The sequence below is a fragment of the Pteronotus mesoamericanus genome, unplaced genomic scaffold, assembly GCF_021234165.1.
Source record: "Pteronotus mesoamericanus isolate MK-2021 breed Mesoamerican mustached bat unplaced genomic scaffold, CSHL_Meso_final contig_192, whole genome shotgun sequence".
NCBI classification, from domain to species: Eukaryota; Metazoa; Chordata; class Mammalia; order Chiroptera; family Mormoopidae; genus Pteronotus; species Pteronotus mesoamericanus.
The window spans coordinates 1,937,607-1,962,099 of record NW_026555082.1 but is presented as its reverse complement, the minus strand read 5'-3'; the positions used below and the strand labels follow the sequence as shown (position 1 = coordinate 1,962,099).

The following is a 24,493-nucleotide window of genomic DNA, read 5'->3' as shown; positions in this document are numbered from 1 at the left end:
AATGGATGCAAACAGTCTACACGCAATGGCTCTGGGGCCTCACTCATGAAATGTTGACTAAGAAAATAAAAGAACAAATGAACCACAGCCCAAATTTTTAAAATTATTAAAATGCTTAGGAAAATGATAGACTTCCTCCAGTACTGCAGCGACCTTTAGCAAAGAGCTCGATGTGCACTGTGGGGGAGACTTACGGGGTTTGACACTGAACCCTTCATCTGGTAGCAAACGCGTCTGGCAGCTGGCACAAAAATGACCCTCCCTGACACCGGTGCGCATCTCGTTTCCACGGCCTCCCCGCAGGCCACAATGTCTCTGGTCTAAGAAGCGGGTACACAAGTAAACCGGCTCTTCCAGCTGAGCCCTGAGAAGTTTCACCCAGGCCCCTTGCTCAGGCTGTTGAGCACACAGGCGTGCCTCGCTGTTTAAGCCTTACGGGTATGCTCTACACGCGCGTGTAATGCACAGCCTGTCTCACACACAGCTCTTTCAAGGAAGGAGCACATTGCTTTCTGAAGGCCCTCCCTGCTGTCCCCGAAAGGGCAATGCCCACAGAGCAGGACCCGGCTCTCCTGGGGCTGCTGGGAGCGGCTGGCGCCAGCGCGGGCCCTGCTGCCGACCTGACGTACCTGCCCGCTTCTTCCTCTTTTTCTTTTTCACTTTGAGAGGCTTCACCACGAGCTCCTGGTCAAAGTCTTCTGAGCTAATGACACTGAACCTGTGCGAGGTGGGCGGGCTGCCCCTGCCCAGCTCCGGTGCCGCCTGGGGCCCGGAGCTGCTGTCGGTGGAGTTGAGTGAGCTGCTCCGGCTCCTGGGCTCGCTGGCCACGGAAGCGCCTCTGAGCCTCGCCTCGCAGACTGTGGCCCCTGGAGGCCGCTCCGCACGCTGCGCAGGGCCTTGCTCTGTGCATCCTGGTGTCTCCAGACCATCTCGCACTGAGAAAGAAGAGTCAGCTTTACTACTGTTTGTCTGAGAGAACGTCAACATGCTCTTAGGTTAGCCTGCCCCACATACCAGCCTGCTGGATTCAGAGTAATGAGCAAAACTCCAAGACTCACACAGAAAATCCCGAGCAATGGTTTTTGCTCTCCAGGGAGCTTATACATCAAAATCGGCAAACTAAGTCACCACAGCTATCTTGCAGACAACTGAACAGGGAGTGCCGCTGAGAATAGAACATCTCTCATTCTCATTCACAAATGACTTATAAGGTGGAGCAGCTTGTCTAAAAAAGAGCTTAATGCTGTGTCATACTCATCTAGTGCTTAGAATACACTTTATTTTTTTTTTAAGGATTTTATTTATTTATTTTTAGAGAGGGGAAGGGAGGGAAAAAGAAAAGGAGAGAAACATCAATGTATGGTTGCCTCTCGCACGCCCCCTACTGGGGACCTGGCCTGCCGCCCAGGCCTGTGCCCTGACTGGGAATCAAACCGGCGACCCTTTGGTTCACAGGCCGGCGCTCCACACTGAGCCACACCTGCTAGGGAAATACATTTTAATACAATATTATTCAACGGGCATTTGAAAAATGTATGTACCAGGTCTGTCCAGAAAGTATCCAGCCATATACTATGAAAAATAGAGGCACTTATTGAAGATTCAAGATACAAGAAACATTGTACATAGGACAATGATGCCTCAGTACCCTTCCAGATAGGCACCTTGGGACTTCACACAGCTCTCCCAATCGCCATCAACTGTCCTATCATATTTTCCTGAATCTCATCGATAATCTGAAATCTTTTCTCTTTCAAAGGTGATTTCAGTTTTGGGGAAAGGCAGAGAAGTTTCAAGGCGTCAAATCTGGGCTGCAGTGGAGCTGAGTCACCTGGATGACTTGCTGTTTCACCAAAAAACACTACATAAAATGTGATGCATGAGAGGTTGCCTTGTCCTGATGAAGCTGCCAGCCACCAGTTTACCACCGCTGTGGCAATTTTCATCATATTTGCTCCCTATTAGCTGTTTGGTCTGGGGGGGGGGGTGCGTGCTCATGATGGACAACGCCTTCCCAATCAAAACACACAGTTCACGTGGTCTTGATCCTGCCGGGATGTTGCTGCGTCTTCTTTGGGTGTGGAAAACCAGAAGACTTCCACTGAGACAGCTGGGCCTTCGTTTCTGGATTGCAGCCATAGACCCACAATTCCTCTCTGGTTAGGACCTTCTTGAGGAAATCTGGTTCATTGTAGCCGTTTGAACCAAGTCATGAGCAACGGCAGCACGATGCTCCTTCTGCTCTGGTAGCAGACGCCATGGAGTGAATTTTGCCATGACAGGTTTCCTGCCAAGACCCTGTGTCAGAATCTCAGAAACGGTAGTTTTTGGAATCCTCAGATCAGCTTTGAGTTCTCACAATGCTGGTCACCAATATTGTAGATGGTAGCCCGTACATGTTTAACATTCTGAGGTGTTCTTGGTGCAGGCCTTCGAGAATGTGGACGGATCGTTTTCAAAAGACTTCCAACTATCTTTGAAGCACTTGTCTCACACTTTTATTTGCACTGCATTCATTGCATTGTCCCCGAAAGCCTTCAAATCATCTGAATACTTTCCACAAAGGAATGGTCAAGAGTGACGCAAAATTTGATGCAGATTCATTGCTTTACTCAATCATTTTTAATGCGATGGCCACACAGCAGCAGACATGTTCACTCAACGGCATCTACCGACCCCACTGACTAGTACAGTGAAGTCGTCATTGTTCATGCATGTGCATCCCAGTTCACTCCCCTTGGCTGCCAGGGTACACTGATGTCACGCAAACCATTCTCAATATACGAACAATGGCTGGACTTTTTTCTGAACAGACCTTGTATACCTGTAACTAAATTTCTCAAAATTCAAGGAGGAAAAGGTAATTTTCTACTAGGGGAAACTCAAGACAGAAGTTCATGAAAGCAGCTAGTGCCCCATCCCAGCGGAGGGCAGAGACAGGAGCGGCTATGGAATGTCATGTCCCGAGCTCTGTCTCATGACTGAAAGCCAGCAAATTTGCACCTCCACGGACTTGTTTTTCTCTCACCACGACACCAGAAGGTGACCAGGGCCAGAATGGCTCCAGCCACAGTCCCTGTTGATCTACTGAGTGCCAGACACCATTCCAAGTGCTGAGACATGGCCACTAACCGAGCAGACAGGATTCCCGCTCTCCTGGGGTCTCAGGGGCAGACTGCAGGCTCCGAGCACATGCTGGGGACCAGCAGAGCAGGACTCAGCCAAGTGAAGACCTGGGCAGGGAAGTGACCTGTAGAAGGTCACACAAGCTAACGGCGATCCTGGTCTAGAGCTTCACTGTCCAGAACCTAAGCCACTAGTTGTGTGGCTGTTTAAATTTAGGTTAATTAAAATGAAACAAAATTTAAAATTCCATTCCTCAGTTGCACTTGCCACGTTTCAAGTACTCAGCGGCCACGTGTGGGCTGTGGCCACCTACTGGACAGTGCAGGTGCAGAGCAAGGGCGGGACAAGGCTGCTCCAACCCCAGGGAGGAAGGATGAGGAAGGGCGGTGGGGGGCCGGGAGACAGGTTTTGCATTTCCACAGGTTTGTTCTAAGAGTCAAACAGAACACCTGTGAACCTGCGCTGTGAACCTCAGAGGCCCCACAGATGGGGGGCTCCGGGGCCAGACAGATGTTCCTGGGGTGCCGCTCACGCGTCGCACTGGCAGTATCTTTAGGGCTCTCATGGCACCTGGCTAAGTCTCAGCTTCCTCAGCTAGACACTCAGTACCTTCCATACGCGGATGATCTGAGGATAAGATCGTGAATGTTAAGTACTCAGCACAGTCTCTTTAACATAGTGAGTACTAGTGAATGAGGGTGAGGGGGCAGAGCAAGGGGGGGCCCGTGTGGCTGCTCTGGTCACCACCAGGAACAGGGTGACTGAGCAGCCCCAAATGTGCCAAGGACAGTGGATGTGCAAGAGAATCCACAGTCAGGTTCTTTTGTGAATTACATAAAGAAAGTCAGAAGCAACAGGATAATAAACAATTCTACAAGCAAGACCTGCACTAAGGGTGAAAGGTATGTCCCAGACGACAGGTTTAAATGTTCTAAAACCTTATGCACATCCAGGCCTCTGGGAGCATTAGTCCCACCCACTGTCCAGAGCATCAGAGGCCAGTCAAGTGGGCGTCGCGTTCCCGCCCCCACTCGCCCGCCCCATGCCGGGCCCACGGAAGCAGCGCTACCGAGGGGAAGGCCCCGTCTGGCGCAGGCCGTGAAGAGGTCGCCTTCGAGGGAAGTACGGTGAACAGCATTTTAAGATCCTGAGAAATCCTCCAGAAGCCTCCTTGTTAAGATAGGCTCCAAGCATTTAACTAGCAAAATGGTAAGTCTTATACATGAAAACCAACCGTATACACACAGTGCCTTTATTACAGATACAAACCTATCGACGCTAGTCCTTCCGGTCTGCTCGAAATTCTTATGATGTTCCTATCTCCCTTTAGGAGAAATATCTCATTTTCGGTGCAGGAAACAGACACAATATCACCTGATCCTTCCAAACCAGCAATCGTGGCCTGTCCAAAAAAAAAAATAAATAAATAAATTAAATAAATAAAATAAAAAAAAAGGAGAGGCAGCTCACAAAACCAGACAATAGTAACAGATCAGAGCACATGAGCATGTGCAGGAGCCCAAATAGGTCAGACGGTCACTGCATTTTGTTTTGACCACTTCATGGAACTTCTTGGGGCACTTCAATGACCGTGAGGTAAAACCTGGCAGACGTGTGACTGGGAGCTGTACTCCTCGCCAGAAACTTCCGTGACTGAGGGGCAGTCTCTCCCCGCCTCTTGGCCGCCCGCAGGGCCACGTCCCCACTGGCCCCCCACGCCCTGTGACAAGGTCCTCCCTGGTGGGACCTGCCCGTCGGCCTCACACAGCTCTGATCTTAAGAAGACACTAAAATGAAGGTTTTTAAACTTTTTTATCCCTACCTGAGGATATTTTTTCATTAATTTTAGAGAGAGGAAGGGAGAGAGAAAACATTAAGCGAGAGAGAAGCATTGATTGGTTCCCTCTGTATGCGGCCTGATCAGGGATGGAGAACACACAACCTAGGAATGTGCCCTGATCGGGGATCAAACCCGCAACCGTTCGGTTATGGGACAACGCTCCAACCGAGGCACACTGGCCAGGGCGAAAGGTTTTGTTTGTTTAAGTTCGTATATCTGACTCTAAAGATAGCTCTATTACCACCCTGATTTAAACAGAAATCACTTCCTACCATGATTTAATGGTGCTGAAAGCTATTGAAGATACATATGGCAACATAACATGTCTCTGTTTGGGGAGAGGGGACAAGCCTGAGTTCACAGTAGAAAGCAAGCTGGAGAGAGACCCCTGTCCCGCTCAGCATCACCCTGGGGAGAGTCTTAGAAGTGATATTCTGTTACTGTTTTTGTCAAACTTGCAAACTTGCCTGTAATACACTCAAGCATTTGGTAGTCAGAAAAAACATGACCGAAACAGACTATAAAGAACAAGCTTCGCCTTGGCTGGTGTGGCTCCGTGGACTGAGTGCTGACCTGTGAACCAAAGGGTCGCCCGTTTGATTCCCAGTCAGGGCACGTGCCTGGGTTGTGGGCCAGGTCCCTGGTAGGGGACGCACGAGAGGAAACACACTGATGTTTCCCTCTCTTTCTCCTTCCCTTCCCCTCTGTCTAAAAATAAATAAAATCTTAAAAAAAAAAAAAAAAAAAAAAGAACAAGTTTAATTTTGTGCTTAATGGCAAAAAACAAAACAAACCCCAAAATAAAAACCCCACAATTTCTTGGCAGAGGGCTGGACTACGCATAGCAAACCAAGTATCTTTTGAAATCTACCAAAATAACCAGACCTTCCCTTGAGCTCCTTGACTGGCCAGAGGGAAAGTGACGCACGGGGGCCTGCCCTGCCCCCATCACTGGGAGAGGCAACCCGAGAGGAGCCTTTAGACCCCAGGAGGCGCTGCAGCCCTGCCACGCACCTGGTTGATGGTGTCCAGAAGGTAAATACTATACTCATTCCAACTCAGCACCCAGCCTTCTTGGAAGAAACAGGAAACGAGCCCCAGGTGTTTCTCAGGCAGGCCGACGCGTCCCCTGTCGAAGGGTTCCAGACGTGGGTACAGCTCGAAAGGTTTGACTCCCGCAGCGAAGGTGTCCTTTAGGATGAACGTGGCCTGAACCGCCCCATGGACGTCAGCCTTCCACAGCCGGAGCCCCGGCCGAGATGCGTACAAGGTCAGGTCGCTTTGCTTACAAAGTCCTGGTATAAAACAAGCACCAAACTTCCCAGTGCTGAAATTAAAAGAAAGGAAGGAAAAAAACAGACACAGACTGATTTAAAGTGATCACTGATATTAACAGGAATTTTTGGGCTAAGCCTAAAAAATGTTGACCTTTTAGAATCCCTTTCTATGTTTCTCTTGTTGACTGAAGCGCACTGTCACCCTGAGCCCAGAGGACAAGGCGTTCCTCTTACACCTCTTACAACAGCCCCAGGTGGGCCCCAGGCCCCACCCCACGCAGCCGTGTGGGCGTTTCTCTGCACGTCAGTCCCCGTAACTCCACCTGTCTGGGCACGGCCCAAGGCGGGCATCCGACTGCTGACGCACGGGTGACTGCTGACGCACGGGTGCCACGGCGTGGCGAGGGCCGGCAGGCTGGCCGCGCCCCCGGACGCCTGCCTGCCCAGCACCCGCCCCCGCCCCCGCCCCGCCCCGCCGCAGTCTCGTTGCCACCGCAGGGCCGCTCGGGGCCGGGGGGGGGGGGCGGGGGGGGGGGGGGGGGGCTCTCCAACAGAGAAGGGAGGAATCCTCGCAGGGCCGCCGCCACCTCGCCTCGTCCTCCCGCCTCCCCTGTCACGCCAACTTCTATCTGGTGAGCCGGTGCGCCAGCCCGCTGCCTTCCAGGTCTCATCGCCTCCATTTTAGTTGTTCGCCTCAGGCGACTGAGGCGCTCCCTTGAGCAAACACTGAGCGAGGCCCTGTGTTACCGGAGACGCTGGCTCGCGCCGTGGCCCTGCCTCACCACACACAGCTCAGCGTGTGTGTGTGAACAGTCACGGCAGCATCCGGGAGAGAGACATCGGAGCTCAGAGAGGTGGTCAAAGAGGAGTACACAGAGGAGACATGCTGTGACCGTCAAATAAGAAGGCAGGAGGTTGGACACTGACAATCGATTCCCAGGTAGAGAAGAGAGGAACGGCTTTCTGGGGAAAGGGACACTCTTGAGCTGGGATGTGCCGGGCAGCTGGTCGGGAGAAGGCACAGAATCTGGGGGAGAGTAGGTAGAGCCGGGCGTGAATCCTCCCGAAGCCTGACCCGGCCACCGCCCACCCACCTGCAGGGGCCCGGCAGCACTGCGGGTGTCGTCCCGGCCGGACAGGAGGACACTGGCTTTAAGGGCTGCGCTCGGCAGGATTCTAAGCTCATAAATAAATTAACCTCGTTTCTTAGTTTTGGTGGAGATGACTTCCAAAAATTAACTGATGGTGGACAGAAAGTACTTTGATTCCCATTATGAGCCACGTGACTATGAAAGGAGTGCTTTCTGGTTAACAAATTCCAGCCCTAAAATAGTGTTTTCTGGTTTTATACATAATGTCCTGTGCCGCAGAGCCCAAATGGGAGAGCAGACTCTGCAAGGGGTGCAGGGAGCGGGCCAGAGCTGTGACTACAGTCTCCACAGCCAGACGCCCGAAGGCCACCCAAGGGGCGCGACAGTGGCACTGCCCCAGAACTTGGCACTGGCTCTGCCCGGGGTGCAGCCGCACTCCGCACACCCTGCACCCGCTGCCGCAGGCAGGCGCTGCCGACGCAGGACGTCCCGAGCCCTGGCCTGTGGGAGACGGGGCAGCAGGCACGGAGAAGGCCCGCCGTAAAGTCATGCCACAGGGACACAACAGAGAGCAAAGCTGTGCTGTGTGTGGGGACGGCTGGGGCCCGAGACTTCCTGGGAGTGACACGTGCTGTTTTGTCCAACTGGAAGAGGTTCAGGCCTGGTCAGAAGAGACCCACCACGTTCATCTGCCACCACCGAGTCCCTCACCAAGCCCCGCCTGTCCCCAACCCACCTCTCCAAAGCCACCAGCTTCTTTCTGAGTCCACCAACATTCCAGGCCCTGGCCTGATCCCAGGCCTCGGCCTCAGACGTTCCCGGGGACCAGAGTGCTCTGCCCACGCCTCAGGCTTTGGCTCCAACAACACCCGCAGAGGCCTTCCCCGACTGCTCCCCGCAGCCTCCTGCCCACCCCCCATGCCTCACCCTGCTTGTCGCCTCCACATGTACTGCAGCCCAAACCCGCATCTTGCCGGAGGGCACAGACCTGTCCCCATCCTGGTGGGCATTCACCCAACAGTGCCAAATGAGCCACCACATCTAGGGGAGGTGGCTGACGCTCTCCTAACCACAATCCCAAATAGCACACAATAGGAAGAGTTGTAAGACACGTATTTGGTGTCAACCGGCTCTCTTGAAGGCTCAGTAAAGGGACACTGATTTGTCTCTGTGTCCTGGATCAGAGCCGGGCACACAGCACGCTGGTCATGGCTGTGCCAGGACCTGACCACAGACGCGCCAGGCGAGGCTCCCAGGGAGGCGCGCAGGCTTCCCGCGAGAGCCCAGAAGGCCAGGTGTGAGGAGAAAGACTGTGGGGTACGAGGCCCAGGTGAAAGGTAACGGGTCTGTGTATCTTTACACTCCACCTCCTTCCAGAGAGTCATAGCACAGCAAGACACGACAGACAAGCCCGGACAGGAGGCCAGGCAGAGCGGACGCCGGGCGAGGGAAGCCAGGGCCAGTGCCGCACAATCCACCGTGCCCCTGGCGGCCGACAGGCGCTCACTGCTCTACGCAGGTCGGACCAGTGACGGGACTGGGGGTGCTCGGCAGGCAACGGGAGCCGAGGGGCAGGCCCGGCAGGCCCTTCATAGCTAAGGGCTGCCACACGGAGCAGAGAACACACTTCCACTGTGCTGCTGGGACACACAGCACACAGGGTGATGCTGGCTCTCCCGCCCCCCCCCCCGCCCCCTGCACCCGGCGACCTCAGCCGCCATCTCCTGTTGGCACCGCCAGCCTCGGCGGGCCCCTCAACACTGGCCGGCCCGCCGCGTTTTCCAGCCAGCCTGCTGTGTGCCCTCCACACACCCGGCCCCTTCTCTCTCCTCCAGCCTGGCCGGTGCCTTTCTCCGGGGGACTCCTCCAGCTCCCGCCCACCCCTCCCAGTTCCCCCCTCCCCCCACCCCCCACAGTGCGCAGAGTCCTGCCAGGGTGCTTCCGAGTGGGACTACGAACCTGCGCCGCCCACGGGCTGCGCCGCCTTTTCCCACACGGCTGGCAGGCGGGGCGACTTGGCCCGGCCTGTCTGGTCACTGGTTTTCTGTCAGGCACCAGGTCAAAGGAGGGACAACCCCTCAGCCTGGAACCCTTTACCCCTTCCCGACCCTCCCCAGGAGGGTCACCCTCCAGACCCTGGTTCCTGTGGCAGAGCGGCTGCACTGCTGACCGACAAAGTCCCCTCTGATGCTGAGGCAGTGTGCCCCAGGCGGGCTGGGGGCCCACTGGGAACCCCAGGCTTAGAGAGGCTGGGGACCTGCACGGGCCAACCGGAAACTTGGGAAAGCTCAAAGTGCCCTCTGTCGCCACCAGGCCGGGACACCTGTGGACTTACCTCTTCCTGGGCTGGGCTCCGACCTGCTTGACAGACTGCTCTTCAGTGTGAAACAGCAGGCTTCTCTGCAAGGTGGACACCAGCAGCACCTTCTGGCTGTAGTCCAGCTGCACAATCGCGGACGGCTCTTCCAGCACCAGGTGGGAGTTGCAGACGCCCTGCAAAAGGCAGTCCCATTACACGCGGCAAAGCTGGAGCTGCCGTAACCTGGCCTCCTCCAGGGCCAGCCCATGCTCTTCCTCTTATTTTTATTTAGGTCAAGTCAAACCTTAAAATGCACACTTTAACTCGCTTTAGATTCAGTGTCAGCCCACTGCCATGGGGTTATTTGGAAAAGTCCTTACTAATGAGAAAACAGTTAATGTTAACATCTACCTCAGGCTTCCTCCAGCTTGACAAAAAGCATTAAAAATTCTGTATAGCCCTGGCTGTTGGGCCTCAGTAGACTGGGCGCTGGCCTGCAAACCAAAGGGTCGCTGGTTCGATTCCCAGTCAGGGCACATGCTGGGTTGTGGGCCAGGACCCCAGTACGGGGCACACGAGAGGCAACCACACATGGATGCTTCTCTCCCACTCTTTCTCCTTCCCTTCTCTCTAATAATAAATATTTTTAAAAACTCCTCAATGGAAAGTTCAGAGAAGAATTCATAAAGACCTAAGCAGAAACATGTACCACGCATATTATTTACTCTATCATAATGGAACATATGAGACTTTCCATAAAATTATTGTGACAACAACCAGCTAAGTTCATGTTACACGTTCCCTCCACAAAGCAATTCTGGGGACATTTTATGCCTGCCAACTGGAAGGGTCAACAAAAGCAGGAATAAATTAAAATTAAAATGGTGCTGAATATGTTAAGGAACAAAAGCTAAGTTCTGGAAGGCATTCTGCTGCTAGCGCAAGCCCCATGTCCCAGCGTCAGAGCTCTGCTGGCTGAAGTGGGGCTCGCCTTCAGTTAAGAAACACACTGAGGGGCTCTCACGTGCCTTTCTGGGGGGAGGGGGAGCCGCAGTCGGACTTGCTGGTAAGCATACATGGTGTGCGACTCACCCGTTTAGACCCACAGTTCTACCACCACCACGATGAAGATACAGATACCCCGTTCCCCTTGAATGCCAAGGAATTTTTTAGGCAAATTTGCCACCCACATTTGCAGTTATGCAAGCAGCAGCTTTCTAGTTTTTGACTTACCTTGCAACAAATGCAATGAAATTTACTGTATTGAAGTTTGCAAAAATATGCATCTTTCCGTGTGTGTGTGTGTGTGTGAGAGAGAGAATCTTACAGAGTAGTTGTGTCTCTTAAAAAAAAAAAAAAAAAAAAAAAAAAGATCAGCCCTGACTGGTGTGGCTCAGTGGGTTGAGCACTAGCGTGCAAACCAAAGGGTCGCCAGTTCGATTCCCAGTCAGGGCACAGGCCTGGGTTGTGGGCTAGGTCCCCAGTAGGGGGCGCACAAGAGGCAACCACACATGGATGTTTCTCTCCATCTCCCCTCTCTAAAAATAAATAAATATAATCTTTAAAAATAAATACAAAAATAAATAAATGGTCAGAGCCCCCATGCAGCCGAGGAACAGCGACCCGCTGGCCGAAGAAACTGCCGCCGGCACGAGGAGCATCCTCTGTGCTGCCAGCAGGCCAGTGCACACAGGGGGACCCTTCACACCCGCCACAGAACACCCTCCTGCAGAGCAGCGGCTCTCACGGTGTGGCCCGCACTCCCTGAGGGTCCCCAGGACCCCGTTCAAGGGCTCTGCGACGTCCAAACAACGTTCATTCTGGTACTAGGCTGTATCAGCCTCGTTCGGGGGGACACGCTGCGGTGGGGGGAGCTGCGGGAGCCCCGAGGGGGCCCTACTGGGCCGGACACCCCACTCCACTCATCTCACCGTGCCCTCTGCCACGCATGTGCCACAAAAGCATGCGTTTCACTAAGAGTGTTTCTGGTGCAGAAAGATGGCAGCGCCCTGAAACCCTGGCCGCGGGCGCACGTGTGCTGTGTGCTGCCCGCTGCGCACGGGAGCGCTCTGTCCTCCCGGGGCAGCAGGTGCCCGTGCGGTCGCAGCGCTGTCGGCGGAGCCAGCTCCGCATACGTCTTCACATACAAAGCCATGGCTATTCCAACGGGGGCGTTCGACAGACACGTACCAGGAAGAACAAAGTGAGCCTGGTCTTCAAAGATGACAAGTGACAGAGTTTGTAGCTGATGATAAAATCCAAGTTTTCAAATGAAGATCAGAATTTGAAACAGTGTATCCGCCCTTGTGAACCTGAGAGATTCCTAGTAGCTAAATAACGGCGATACTAACCAAGGCGATTTCTTCAACGTTGTGTAATTCAATGCGTCAGCACCTGGAAGATCGGCCTGGCCCAGTGGGTCAGTATGTTCTACATGACCAACACGTGATGGGCCAAGGAGCCGATCTGAGTGCAAGACGGACCACGGATTTGATGGTGACAGAGCACGGAAAACTCATCTACATGGTTTTAATTCCTCACCGTAACTAACCTTTACAGAAACTGCTGTTAGTCAATTTGGGGATGGAACTGAAGGAAAATATCTACAACTCTCTAAAACGGCCATGTCTGTGTGAGGCCAGTTTCCTTATACCCTCCAACCGAAACAATGTATTTGCTACAGAGGAATGCAAAATCCAGCTGTCTTCTACTAACCCAGACATGAGATTTACAAAAATGTAAAGCAATGCTATCCTTGTTTATGTTAACATATAATAGGTTTATTATTCAAAATACAACTAATAAATACTTTAAAGCGTCTCAGCCTTGGTTTCTAACAGGCGGCACTTCGTGGGTGTAATGTAACAAACGGCAGCACGACGCCGACTGAACGGGGCCCAGACTCTGAGCGCTGCACGGCCCCTGTTCGGTCGGTGGCGCTGCCACAGGGGTCTCAGGTCGGTTTTGGGTCAGAGGAGCAGAAGCAGCTCAGTCAGCAGTTGCTGACTTCCTATCACGTGCTAGGAACGAAAGCCACCGACAGGAACATGAAAGGACCGTGCCACCGAGGAGTCCAGTCCAGCTGGGCACCGGCAGGCACAGGGCCACACGTGCAACAGGGAAGGCTTTGCAGCAGCAGCTCAGCCTGCAGTTGAGCTCCGTGGGCCATATCAGCTTGTGACTGGGACCTGTGACCGCGTCCCTTGGAGCGGTCTCCCCCCTCCACTGACGGGTGAGAACACTCAGCTCAGGGTGTGCCGGGGTCTCAGTAAAACAGCAAACATGAGGGAAGGCAGGATGGAGGCTGCCTCCAGACTCCCCCGCCGGCCACTCTCACACACGGGGCGCCTCACCGGGCAGGGCTGGCGAGGGTGAACTGCCTGCCCCGAGGGCACTGACCTCCGCCCTCCGTTAGGGTTGGGAAGAGGACTCTCCACTCCTCCAGGCCCTTCAACAAATTAGCAAGGACAGTGGCTTCTTTTCTAAGTTGCAAAAGAGACAACAAGAGAATGAAAAAGTGAATACCCTAGTGGATACAAAGGCCAATCTTTAATCACAGAAGTAGAAGCTTACAAAACATTAGAAAACTCCTTGAAAGAAAATGTTACAAATCACTGAGACTACAGCAGGGTGCTGACGTGGCTACAAGCTGAGTAGCTGGAAATACAATTATGAGTGTCATTTCTCCAAACAGAACGTCAGCAACATTTCTGAAAATAATTTTACCTGGTCCAGATCCAGAGAAGAATAGACAATTTTCCCTTTGTCGTCCCCAGAGAACAGTTTCATCCCATTGGGGCTCCACGCCAGGGCTGTGATGCTGCTTCTGTGAACGCCCATGACATCAAATCTCCGAAGCTGTGAATAAACAATAAAAATGCACTTAAGGGGGGAGAAGGTCAAGCACTGAGAGGCGCAGCTGTGGGGACAAGGTGGGACGGAGCCCTCCGGTCCATGGAGGGAGGGGCTGGGCCCCATCTGCCTATTTTCCTTTAAAACCCAGGGAAGACCCAGGGAACTCTGAGCAGAATTTAAATTGCCCATGTGTGCCTTTTGCCAAGTGTCCTACCAGGAACAAGACTGCCGCCTGATTAGAAGGAACACAGTGTTAAGTTTTTCTGAACTTTCATCTTCTAGGCAGCTGAGGATTTCTCATTTTGGAATCCAGGAGGAAGCTGCCAGGAAGCTCAGCCACATCACGTGACTAGTGCTGACCTGCTTGTTTCTCCCAGGCAGCGAGGACACCAGCTGGAAAACTGCGACCCTCCCCGAGGCGGTGCCTGCGGCCACCAGGTCATCAAAGCAGCTCAGCAGCTTCACCACCGTGATGGACTCCATTTTTCCCTAAAAGAGGAAACATCCAAAAATAAAACCTGTAAGCAGGCCACTCTCAAAACAGAGAGCGTTGCCAGTGGACTGGAAAACTCCATAGGGCTGTAGCCTCTGTGTTGCTGAGAAAATGTATCCAATCCAGAAGGATAATTAAACCTGTTAAAATCCCCTTTTTCTTTTTTGGTTTTTCAGTCTTTGAAGTGACAAAATTAAAAACAGCATTTCTGATGAAGGAAATGCTCATTGCTCAAGGGTGAACATACCAGAGACGAGGAGCCTGGGGTTGGCCCCAGCAGGAGGCGGGCGTGAGAAGGGCCACCCAGCCGCAGCTCTGCTTTCCTCCCTCAGTGCGGGCCGGTCTCTCTGGACTGCAGCCCACGGCCCACGGCCCACGGCCCACGCACATGGCCCGGCAGCAGGGTCAGCGAGACAGCACATCGGAAGTGCTTCACAAATGATTCCTCGTGTGTGTTGGTTCTCAGATCAATAATCAGTACATAACATTAACTCAAGATTAATAGACTGGTTTATTAAGGAGTACATGTCCAGTCCACATAAGTGATCATTTCTCATTTTGAAACCATTCACAAAAGTGACAATGCTTTTGACCTTGCTGACATTTGGCAAGACCCCGTATCTACCACTTTGATCCCTGCTGTCGTCATTTAGGTGGTAACCAGCCTGTCCAGTAGGTAAGCAAACCCTCCGCTCAGGGTACTGAGTCAGCTGCTATGGCAACATAAAGTTAGGTCGTGGTCACCCCTTGAGCTTAGCTGTGGCCACATGAGACAGGCCCACAACCAATGGGGGTGCCAACGACTAAGCTCACTTCCATTGGGGACTTTGGAGCTTTCTGGGGGTTCGCACGGCCCATAGGTCTCCCCAGCACCAGAGAGTGACACAGGGTAAAGGATCTGGGTCCGACGCTGTGGGAAGGAAAAGAGGAGCCCATGGAGACTCTGTGCCGTGTGTCAGTCAGAGGTGACTCGGGGTGGGGGAGGGCCAGGCCGGAAGTGAGGAGCCTCTGTGATCCTCTGCTCCCCCGCAGTGGCAAATGGGACAGGAGGCCCTCTTAGGACCTGGCTAGAGTGACAGTGGCGTCAGCAAGAACCGCATAGCCTGTTGTGTCGTGTGCTGAGTGGGTCCTGGTGCCGGGCAGCTGGGAAGCACTTCTTCACCAGTGTCATCTCCTGGCGTCCTCGAACAGGCACGCAGGTCGGCGCCACGGTCATCCTCATTGTACAAAGGCTAAGGGCCTTGCCTGAGGTCCCATGGCCCCAGGGGGCCTCTCAAGAGACCCTGCTTGGCCTCACTGCCCTGCACTTTCTGCGAATGAGTCCACAGGCCCCGCAGACAGAAGGCCAGGGAGGCTGTTGGAGAGGAAGGAGAGGGAAGCATGTGCTCACCTGGAATATGCGTGAGGTTCCGTGAGCAGAATCCGCTGGTGCCGCTTTGAGGGGAGAATGTGACAGAACTGGGCATTTGTAATTATAAAATCTGACACTACATCAGGAATCAAAACCATTACCTGGAAATCTTGCCACGTCATAGCACAAGCTTACGACAGCGTGAAATGTTTCTGTGTGAATGGTTTTGAAAGAAAACTCATCCTCAGTTGGGCTGGAAGCCCGAGCACCTGTGTGCTGAGCTTATACACACGCTGTTAAATAAAACAACATACAGGTCTCAGGTAACGCTATTTAATATGCTCGTTAATAAGTGTTACAGTTCTTGACTTAAAGACGAAGTCATCCCAAGAATCAGATTATTCACACTTAACTACATTTCATATAGAAACAAAATATGAGGCTTCAACTTCTAATAGTATCAGTGTAGCTATTCCCAAAACATGTCTCTCCAAATACCTAGAAATGCTGAGTAAGATGCAGAAAACATCCTTTCAAATGCACAGCTGATCTCTACAAAGTAAAAAACATCTACAGCAGCCAAAAACCAGGAGAATATTGCCAAGCCAGAACAGAAGCCAGCCCTGAAGCCGCAGCCCTGAACACCTGGCCTGCACGTGGAGCCTTGGTATTCCGAGCTGAGCAGGTAATGAACACAAGGCTTCAGGCCAGGTGAGGTGGGGAGCTGGAGCCAACACCCCTGCAAAAGCCTGAGCCCCTGAGGACCCACCCGCAGTGGACGGGGACCGAGGGGCAGACGGGTTTGCTGGCAACGGAGTCGACAAGGAGCTCCATCTCATCGCAGGCCCTGCCGGGAGTGCACAAAGAGAGGCTCTTCCTAAGGACCTGCAACCATGGGCCTGTCCACTCAGCATCAGAGCTTGCATTTTCCTTCCTTTCCACGCAGGAGAAGCTCCGCGCCAGCAATTTAGTGGACGCACTTTCGTGTGAGTGGCGCGCCCAGGTGCCTGGCAGGGCGAACACAAACCCCGCCGGGGCCCAGGGCCAGGCCAGCTCCCTCAGCGCCGCACATGGCAGGACCGGCTGTGCGGCTCGCAAGGTGAACCGACCACAGGAAAGCAGCTCCCACGAGGAAGGGTCAACTAGGAAAAGCAGTAGCAGAAATGGGCGGCCCCTCACCCTCAGCCAGTATTTCACTTAGACTGGAGAGACCCAGAACATAAAAAGAAATATGCTTAAAGGTTTAAAAGAAATATAAAAGGAAACTGAAACATAAGAGCAAGCAACTACTGGAAATAGTCAAATAGAACTGAAAAACAATCAGAAGAACGTAAAACCTTAGTGGTGGATTAAATAGCAGATTAGTCACAGCTGAAAGAAAATACTGAACTAGATGACAGATCTGTGCAATGGAAAGATAAAAATATGAAAGAGAAGAGTCATGGAGGATAGAATACAAAGATCCAACCTATACCTAATCCGGATGCTAGAAGGCAAGAAAAGAGAGGAAAAGAGAAGGCAGTATCTTCAGAGATGAGGGCTAAAAATGATCCAAACTGATGGAAGACCTATACCCTTAGGAGCACAAGCCGGAACAAGAGTCATGGAAAAAAAAAAATACACACATATCTATCTTGCAGTGAGACAAAACCCTCAAAGTCAAGAAGACAGTATGTCATAAAAAGGCAAATAAGCCTATATGAATAATTATTAAAAAGCAGACTTCTTAATAGTAGCAAGCAGTCCAAAAAGATAGTGAAATATGATCTACAAAGTGCTAGGAGAAAAAACTGTTAGCCTATATGCTATACCTATCTAAACAATTCAAAAACAGAGAGACAGCCAAACAAAAAAATCAAGAGTACTTACCACGAAAAGACCTCAATACAAGAACTACTGAAGGGAATAGTCCAGAAAGAAGGAAATGGTAGCAAAGGGAAGAATTGAGATGAAACAAGGAATGATGAATGGAGAAGTTGGTAAAAACATGAGGAAATCTAAACAATAACTATAAAACACAATAATAATATCCAATTTGAGTAGTAAAAAATAGAATTAAAATATTAGACAGTTACCTCTATGATGAGAAAGGTCAGACAGAGACACCATAAGAAAACTACAGTTGACCCCTAAACAAGGTGGGGGTTGGGATGCTGACCCCCACCCTCCCCAATGCAACTGAAAGTTCATCTATAACTTCTGACTCCCCAAAAACATAACTAATAGCCTACTATTGACAAGAAGGCTTTCCAGTAAACCGTTGCTTATATTTTGTTATATGTTATATACTGTATTCTGACAATAAAGCTAAAGAAAGTAAAATGTTATTAGAAAGATCGTAAGAGAAAATATATTTACAGCGCTATACATATTTTGGGGGGGGAAAAGTCTGAATCAACCAGCCCTCATCCAGGGGTCCGCTCAGTCTTGCGCAGCACTTCAAAAATACCTTTGCTGCTCCGGTTACTTAGGGACTTGCAAGGACGTCCAGAGCCCTGTGCTGGGAATGGGGTCAAAGACCAAATACCAGAAAGAGAGAGACTCCTAATGCTCTTATCGCTTAGAATCGTAAGGGGCGTTTAGGAGCCCTGTGCCAGGAACCAGCAACAGAGACCTAGATCTGCACATATTTTTTCTTAGTATTTCACAACTGATGCAAGTTAAAGGACCCATATTGAAAACCCTTGAGAAACTGCTGTAAAAATAAAACACTGCCTACCAAAACATAGTGCACATAAAATAGAAATATGAAAAAAACAATCCAAAAGGCAGTAGTAAAAGAAAAAGAATACAAGGTATAAAAATGAGTAGGATAAGTAGAGAATGATGACCAAGACGGTAGACTTAACCATCTGTTCTCAACTAGGGGCAGCTCCGCCTCCCCTGGCACCGGGCCGCTGGGCAAGCCTGGAGGTCGCTGCAGCTTGGGAGGCACTGCTGGGACCTGGTGGGTGGAGCCAGGGATGCTGCTGAGCATGCTGCAATACAGGACTGTGTCCCCACGCCCAAAGGCTGACAGCATCAGGGTTGAGAAACCTTGACTTAAGCCCAACCACATCAATAATCACATTAAATATAAACGGTCTAAATATGCCATTTAGAAGGTTGAGCTTGTCATCCTGGATACAAAAGTAGAACCCAACTTCAGGCTACCTACTTTAGATATAAGGAAATGCATTTTAGATATAAAAGCATAAAAAAAGTAAGAATGGAGAACATATACCATACAAACTCTAATTATAAAAAAGCGGGAGTAGTTATGTTACTACCAAAGGATTATTATCAGAGATTAAAAAAAGACATTTTATAGTGACAAAGGATTAATTCAACAAGACAAAACAATCTTTAATGTACAGGTATCTAATGAGAGAGCTTTAAAATCCAAGTGCATGAAGCAACACAATGGTGTGAATGTGCTTAATGACATTGAACTGTATACTCAGAAGTGGTTAAAATGGTAAATTTTATGTTATATATATTCTACCACAATAAAAAATGTACCTGAAACAAAAGCTAACTGAACTGAGAAAAATAAACACACACTTTTGGTTGGCAATGTCAACACTCCTCTCACATAAATTGACAGAACAAGCACCAAAAACATCAACAAGGCTGCAGTAGTCCTGAGCGGCTGGACTGCATGGATTCGTGTCCACTGAGAGGCAGGGCCTGGCCCGGAAGCAGATATGCAAGGCAGTGACTGAAGGAGGCAGGGACAATGGCCAGGTCGCAAGGCAGGGTCTGCAGGAGGCAAGGAGAGGGCGGGAAGGACGGCTGGAGAGGCCAGCCTCGGGCTGCGGTGCACTGTGCAGAAGTTTTCGCCCCATCAGCGGGGCACCTAGGCCAAAGCCGCCCGTCGGAGTGCCCTGTTCGCAGGCATGAGTCTGCCTGCCTGGGGTCCCAGCAGCACGCGGGCACTGGCGGCGGCAGCAGGAGGAAGGATGGCCCGGAACAAGCATGGTGGTGGGCCGAGTGCCCACCAGCCACGGCTCCCCACAGGAAAATAACTGAATCAGGTTACTAGCAGGTGACACAGTAAAAAAGACATTGTCAAACATTCTACTAGATTTAAAGGGATCAAATATTTGAAGGCTGCTTTTCATGACTGAATCAGGATGCACAAAACCTCTTTCAGGAGAGCCAAACACTCCAGGCTAAAACCCACTCTTAATCTCTCTTTTAGCAGTTCTTCTATTTCATAAAGCAATCCTCCACTTAACACGTTCTTTAAAAACGGGAATCTCACTGCACTGCCTTCATTAAAACGCCACCCCAGCATCGCTTCCCACACAGGTCCGCCAGCAGAGGTGGGCCTCACACCAAACAGCCGCCAGGTCCAGTGAGACGGGCAGCGAGGTGGGGTTACGCCGTCAAGTGCTTCCCAACAGCTTTGCTCTGCCTAGCGTGGGGCTGCTTCCAGGGGGTCCCACGGCCTGGGAGAAGGCGCCAGGCCATCAACAGGAACAAGCACCGCCGGCACTGACACACAGGTGCAGGCGGCCATGGGAGGACGCGGTCTGCTCCAACAGGTACAGGGGGGGGGAAGGCGGGCAAGGCCACCGCCCTCGGGGTGCCTCACGGCCCGGCACTGTCCTTATTCTCGTTTAAACGAAGCAAAGAGGATCACACACACACGATGATTCACAACGTAACTATGTACAACAGGCTAAGGAGCTATCCCACACGAGCCCCTGCAAGGCCCCCCTGCTCGGGAAAGGGAACGCCAGGGCAGCCCCGAAGCCCTCGGCGCCCCTCTCCCTGAACGCGCCCGGCCACCGTCACCGCTCTGGAACTGGGACTGCTCACGGCCTTGCCCGGTTCAGAGCTTTACCACATGCGCATGCAACCTCACACACACAAGTGTGCAAGTGTGCTTGACAGTCACACGGGGAGTCAGCACATGCAGGGGTGGCCTCCACCCTTCCCGTCCCAGATGCTCAATCTCTTTAGCGTCCTGTTGTTGATTGGCCTGCGAGAAGTGGAAGTTTAGCCCCAAAGCCCACTTACTACAGATTATTGTACAGTGAACAGAGGGCCCATAGATGCTCAGGCAGGCGAACTACACACTCCCCGCCCCACGGCGATGGACGTGGGAGCGGATTAGTCCAGAGGCCGCTTGCCGGGCACGGAGCGGTTTCTGATGGAACTCCCGAGGCGTGGGGCCAGCATGCTGAGGCTAGGGGGCCACGCCTCACAAAGGGACCCCCTCACCCAGCTGCCCAGGGAATCTGGCCTGTCTGACAGCAGACTACCTACCTCCTCTGTCACGCCCCCTTTTCTTTTGCTGAGGGGACAGCGAGCCTTGTTCTGGCCCGGGAGTCGCTCTGCTGTCTCTGCCAGGAGACTGTCCTGTCTCAGAGGTGATGTTTTAGCGCTCTTCTGTCTCCCGCATTTCTAGCTTCCTCAGGGGCACGTCTTGTTGCCTGACTGTGGCAACTTTACTTCCGCGCACAGAAATCCAATAATCAAAACACTTAAAAGTTTGCTTGGAAAGGAGCCAGGAATGGTTTCCTGGACGAATGCATCACCATCAGGACAGCATGTAGCCCACCTTCGCAGGCTCCTGGCAGGCAGCTTTCCCTCCATGCCCAGGACAAAAGTGTACTAGGGGACAAAAGTGCACCAGGAAAGTGCTCTCTGTGCGCAGGATCGCGGGAACTGGGAGGTTGTACAAGCTTTCTTCAAGAGGCTCTTGGGGCATGGCAAGGTCAGCCTGCAGCAGAAATTGCTGGCACGTCAACATGTCAAATAACCAACAGGTCTGAATATTTTAAAATATTTAAGAAGACTGAAATAAGATATGAATTCATTAGGTTTATAAGAGCTGTTTCACTATTTTCCTCCTTTTACTAACAAAGAACCACAGTTTTAAGCTTGAATATTTATACAACTTTTTCATGATCTAGAAGTCAGTCAAAGGCATCTGCTTTACCGGAATGCCTTCCTTAACTCCATGGTGTGTGCGAGCTGGGTAGGGACTGTCCCGCGGACTCGAGAAGTCTCAGCAGTCAGGAGGCCAGGGAGTGACACCTTTAAAGCGCTGAGACAAAAGAACCACAGACCGAGGTAAGGATCCAATTTCATTTTCCCCCGCATTCCCGTCCAACCATCCCACACCACTTATTGGACACACACCTTGGCAGGTATCCGAGTGTTCACACACATGGGGTTTTCTGACTCCCCTGCTCTCTTCCAATGACCTCCCTAACTAATCCTGTGCTAGGGCCACAGCGCCTGAACCCCTGAAGCTGTCTTTGTGAGTCTTATAACCCTGGAGGGCAACTTCTCCCATCTTGTTCTTTGCCCCCAGTATCTTGACTCTTTTGGACTCATTACAATTCCATATACATTTTAAGTCACCCTGCCAATTGCCATGAAGAAAAACTTCTTGGAATGAAGTCGAACTTATGTCAATTTAGGGAGAATGGGTATCTCCCAGCCAAGTACTAACCAGGCCCAACTGTGCTTAGCTTCCGGGATCGGATGAGATCGGGCTCATGCAGGGTGGTACGTCCGTAGACTGGACATTTAACAAAACATAATTTTACTGCAGGCCACTGTAAAAACATTCGGAAGCTCACTCCCAGCAGTGAATGAGCCGAAGCAATGCATGACGGGAACACTGGCGGAACCCTGCGCCGCCGCGCGGCTCGGCCTTCTTCATCTCACAGCCCACGTGAGCTAATTACTGAAACCCTGTGGCACACCAGAAATTTATTGTTTGCCAATCTGACCAAAAAAAAAAAGTGTAATTTTGACTCATTACTGGATGGCTATTGTGCTGGCTGTTGTCATTTTTTTTTTTTTTTTAGATTTTATTTTTAGAAAGAGACAGAAAGGGAGAGAAACATCATCTGGTTTCCTCTTGTACGCACATTAACCAGGGATTGAACCAGCAACCCAGGCATGTTCCCTGACCACGAATAGAACCAGTGACTTTCAGGGCTGTTGTCATTTTTTAAATTTGACAATCCAAGGGAAAAGCGGTCAGCGCCCCTGACTTAGTAGTCAGGTACTGCGTGTTTTAAAAATTCTCGTAGCACCCCAGTGTGCTGTGGCACCCAGGCTGAAAAGCGATGCTGTTTTGTAATGCTACTGACACACCAGAATTTAGGTGTCAGGATGCTAATCGACGGACCTCAGGGTTCCCTCCACAAGGAAGACGAGGGAAGCACTAGGAAACGTACCTCTGGCTGATGTGATGAGAGGAAAAACTCCCATTTCTGCATCACTGTTTAAAATATACTAGGTATGGCCCTGGCAGGTGTGGCTCAGTGGATTGGGCATCATTCTGTGAACTGAAAAGTCGCGGTTGGATTTCTGGTCAGGGCATGTCCCTGGGTTGCGGGTCTGGTCCCCTGGGGTGCAAACAGAAGGCAGCCACTCGAAGTTTCTCTCTCACACTGATGTTTCTTGCCCTCTCTCCCTGCCTTCCCTACTCTCTAAATCAAAATCAAAATCAAATATAAAAATAGACTAGGTATCATGTACACACACACAGTACACATACACACTAGGTGCAAGTCAGGCAAACATTTACAACATTCTAAAGCACAAGCTTTCTAACAGGAATGTCGGCATGGCGAGCTGTTCGCTCTCTTCAGGTCTTTGTTTGGCAGCTCCTACTTAAAACTGGATCAGGTCCTGGCTGGTGTGATTCAGTGGATTGAGCCCTGGCCTGTGAACTGAAAGATCACTGGTTCGATTCCCAGTCAGGGCACATGCCTGGGTTGCAGGCCAGGTCCCCAGTTGGGGGCCTGCAAGAGGCAACCAACCAACAATTCTCTTGCACATCAATGTTTCTCTCCCTCTCTGAAAATAAATAAAATCTGTAAAATAAATAAATAAAATCTTCTGAGACTGGGCCAGCCCTGCAGGCACTCATCATCCGTCTCTGGTTCACCTTCCCCGCAGCCTGTCTCCTGCCTGCCTGTTCCTCCTGCTCCTGGCTCTCCCCACAGACGCCCAGCTCCAAGCAGGCAGGGACCTGGCCTGTTGTGCTCTCTCCTGCATCTCCAGGACCTCACTTGGGCCTGGCACATGGTGAGCACTGGACAAATACTTATACTTACAGATGAGTGCAGAGGGACAGAAAGTGTGTCAAAGTGGCAAATGAGGAACAGCCTGGCTGTGGTTGGAGCACAGAGTTTAATGGCAAAGCCTTGAAATTTCAACAATCCACTGAGTGCTAACAAGAGAGATCATAGATCACATTTAATTTCAAAACAGAATATTAGAAACTCAGGTTAAGTTGTCTTTGGATGAAATAAGTCTCATCTATTCTTACGTACGAGGTCATTTGTCCGGAAAAAGTCCAGCCATCGCTAATGTAATGAGAACGATTTGCATGACACTGTATAACCAGCAGCCAAGGACAGTGGACTGGAATGTACACGCATGAACAATGACACCTTCACTGAACTAGTCAGTGCAGGCAGTAGGCACCATTGAGTAAGCCTGTGTAGTACATACGGCTATGGCATTCAAAATGACGGAGCGAGCAGACCAATGAATCTGCATCAAATTTTTATATACATATATCATTGATTATGCTATTAGTTGTCCCATTTTTCTCCCCTTTATTCCCCTCCACCTGTACCCCTCCTCCCACCAACATGCCCCACCCTGTCCCTTAGTTCATGTCCATGGGTCACACATATAAGTTCTTTGGCTTCTCCATTTCCTGTACTATTCTTAACCTACCCCTGCCTATTTTGTACCTACTATTTATGTTTCTTATTCCCTGTACCTTTTCTCCCATTCTTCTCCCTCCCCCTCCCCTCTGATCTCCATTTTTGTGATTCTGTTCCTGTTCTAGTTGTTTGCTTAGTTTGCATTTTTGGTTTTTTTAAGTTCAGTTGTTGATAGTTGTGTTTGTTGTCATTTTACTGTTCATGGTTTTTGATCTTTTTTTCCTTGATAAGTCCCTTTAACATTTCATATAATAAGGGCTTGGTGATGATGAGCTCCTTTAACTTTTCCTTATCTGGGAAGCACTTTATCCACCCTTCCATTCTAAATGAGAGTTTTGCTGCATAGAGTAATCTTGGGTGTACGTCCTTGTCTTTCATGACTTTGAATACTTCTTTCCAGCCCCTTAGTGCCTAAAAGGTTTCTTTTGAGAAATCAGCTGGTAGTCTCATGGGAACTCCTTTGTAGGT

At 51.0% G+C, this 24,493-nt stretch overlaps 1 protein-coding gene across 1 annotated transcript in view; it reads right to left on the bottom strand.

Annotated features, from left to right (window-relative positions):
* TECPR2 (tectonin beta-propeller repeat containing 2) overlaps positions 1-24,493 on the bottom strand; it is a 75,259-nt gene that overhangs the window by 40,428 nt on the left and 10,338 nt on the right. The window contains exons 3-8 of the mRNA XM_054567742.1: positions 13,849-13,977; positions 13,360-13,491; positions 9,670-9,827; positions 5,981-6,293; positions 4,396-4,528; positions 630-935 (exon numbers count right to left, since the gene is read on the bottom strand). Coding sequence (XP_054423717.1) covers positions 630-935; positions 4,396-4,528; positions 5,981-6,293; positions 9,670-9,827; positions 13,360-13,491; positions 13,849-13,977 — 1,171 coding nt within the window. The remainder of the gene's footprint in view (positions 1-629; positions 936-4,395; positions 4,529-5,980; positions 6,294-9,669; positions 9,828-13,359; positions 13,492-13,848; positions 13,978-24,493) is intronic.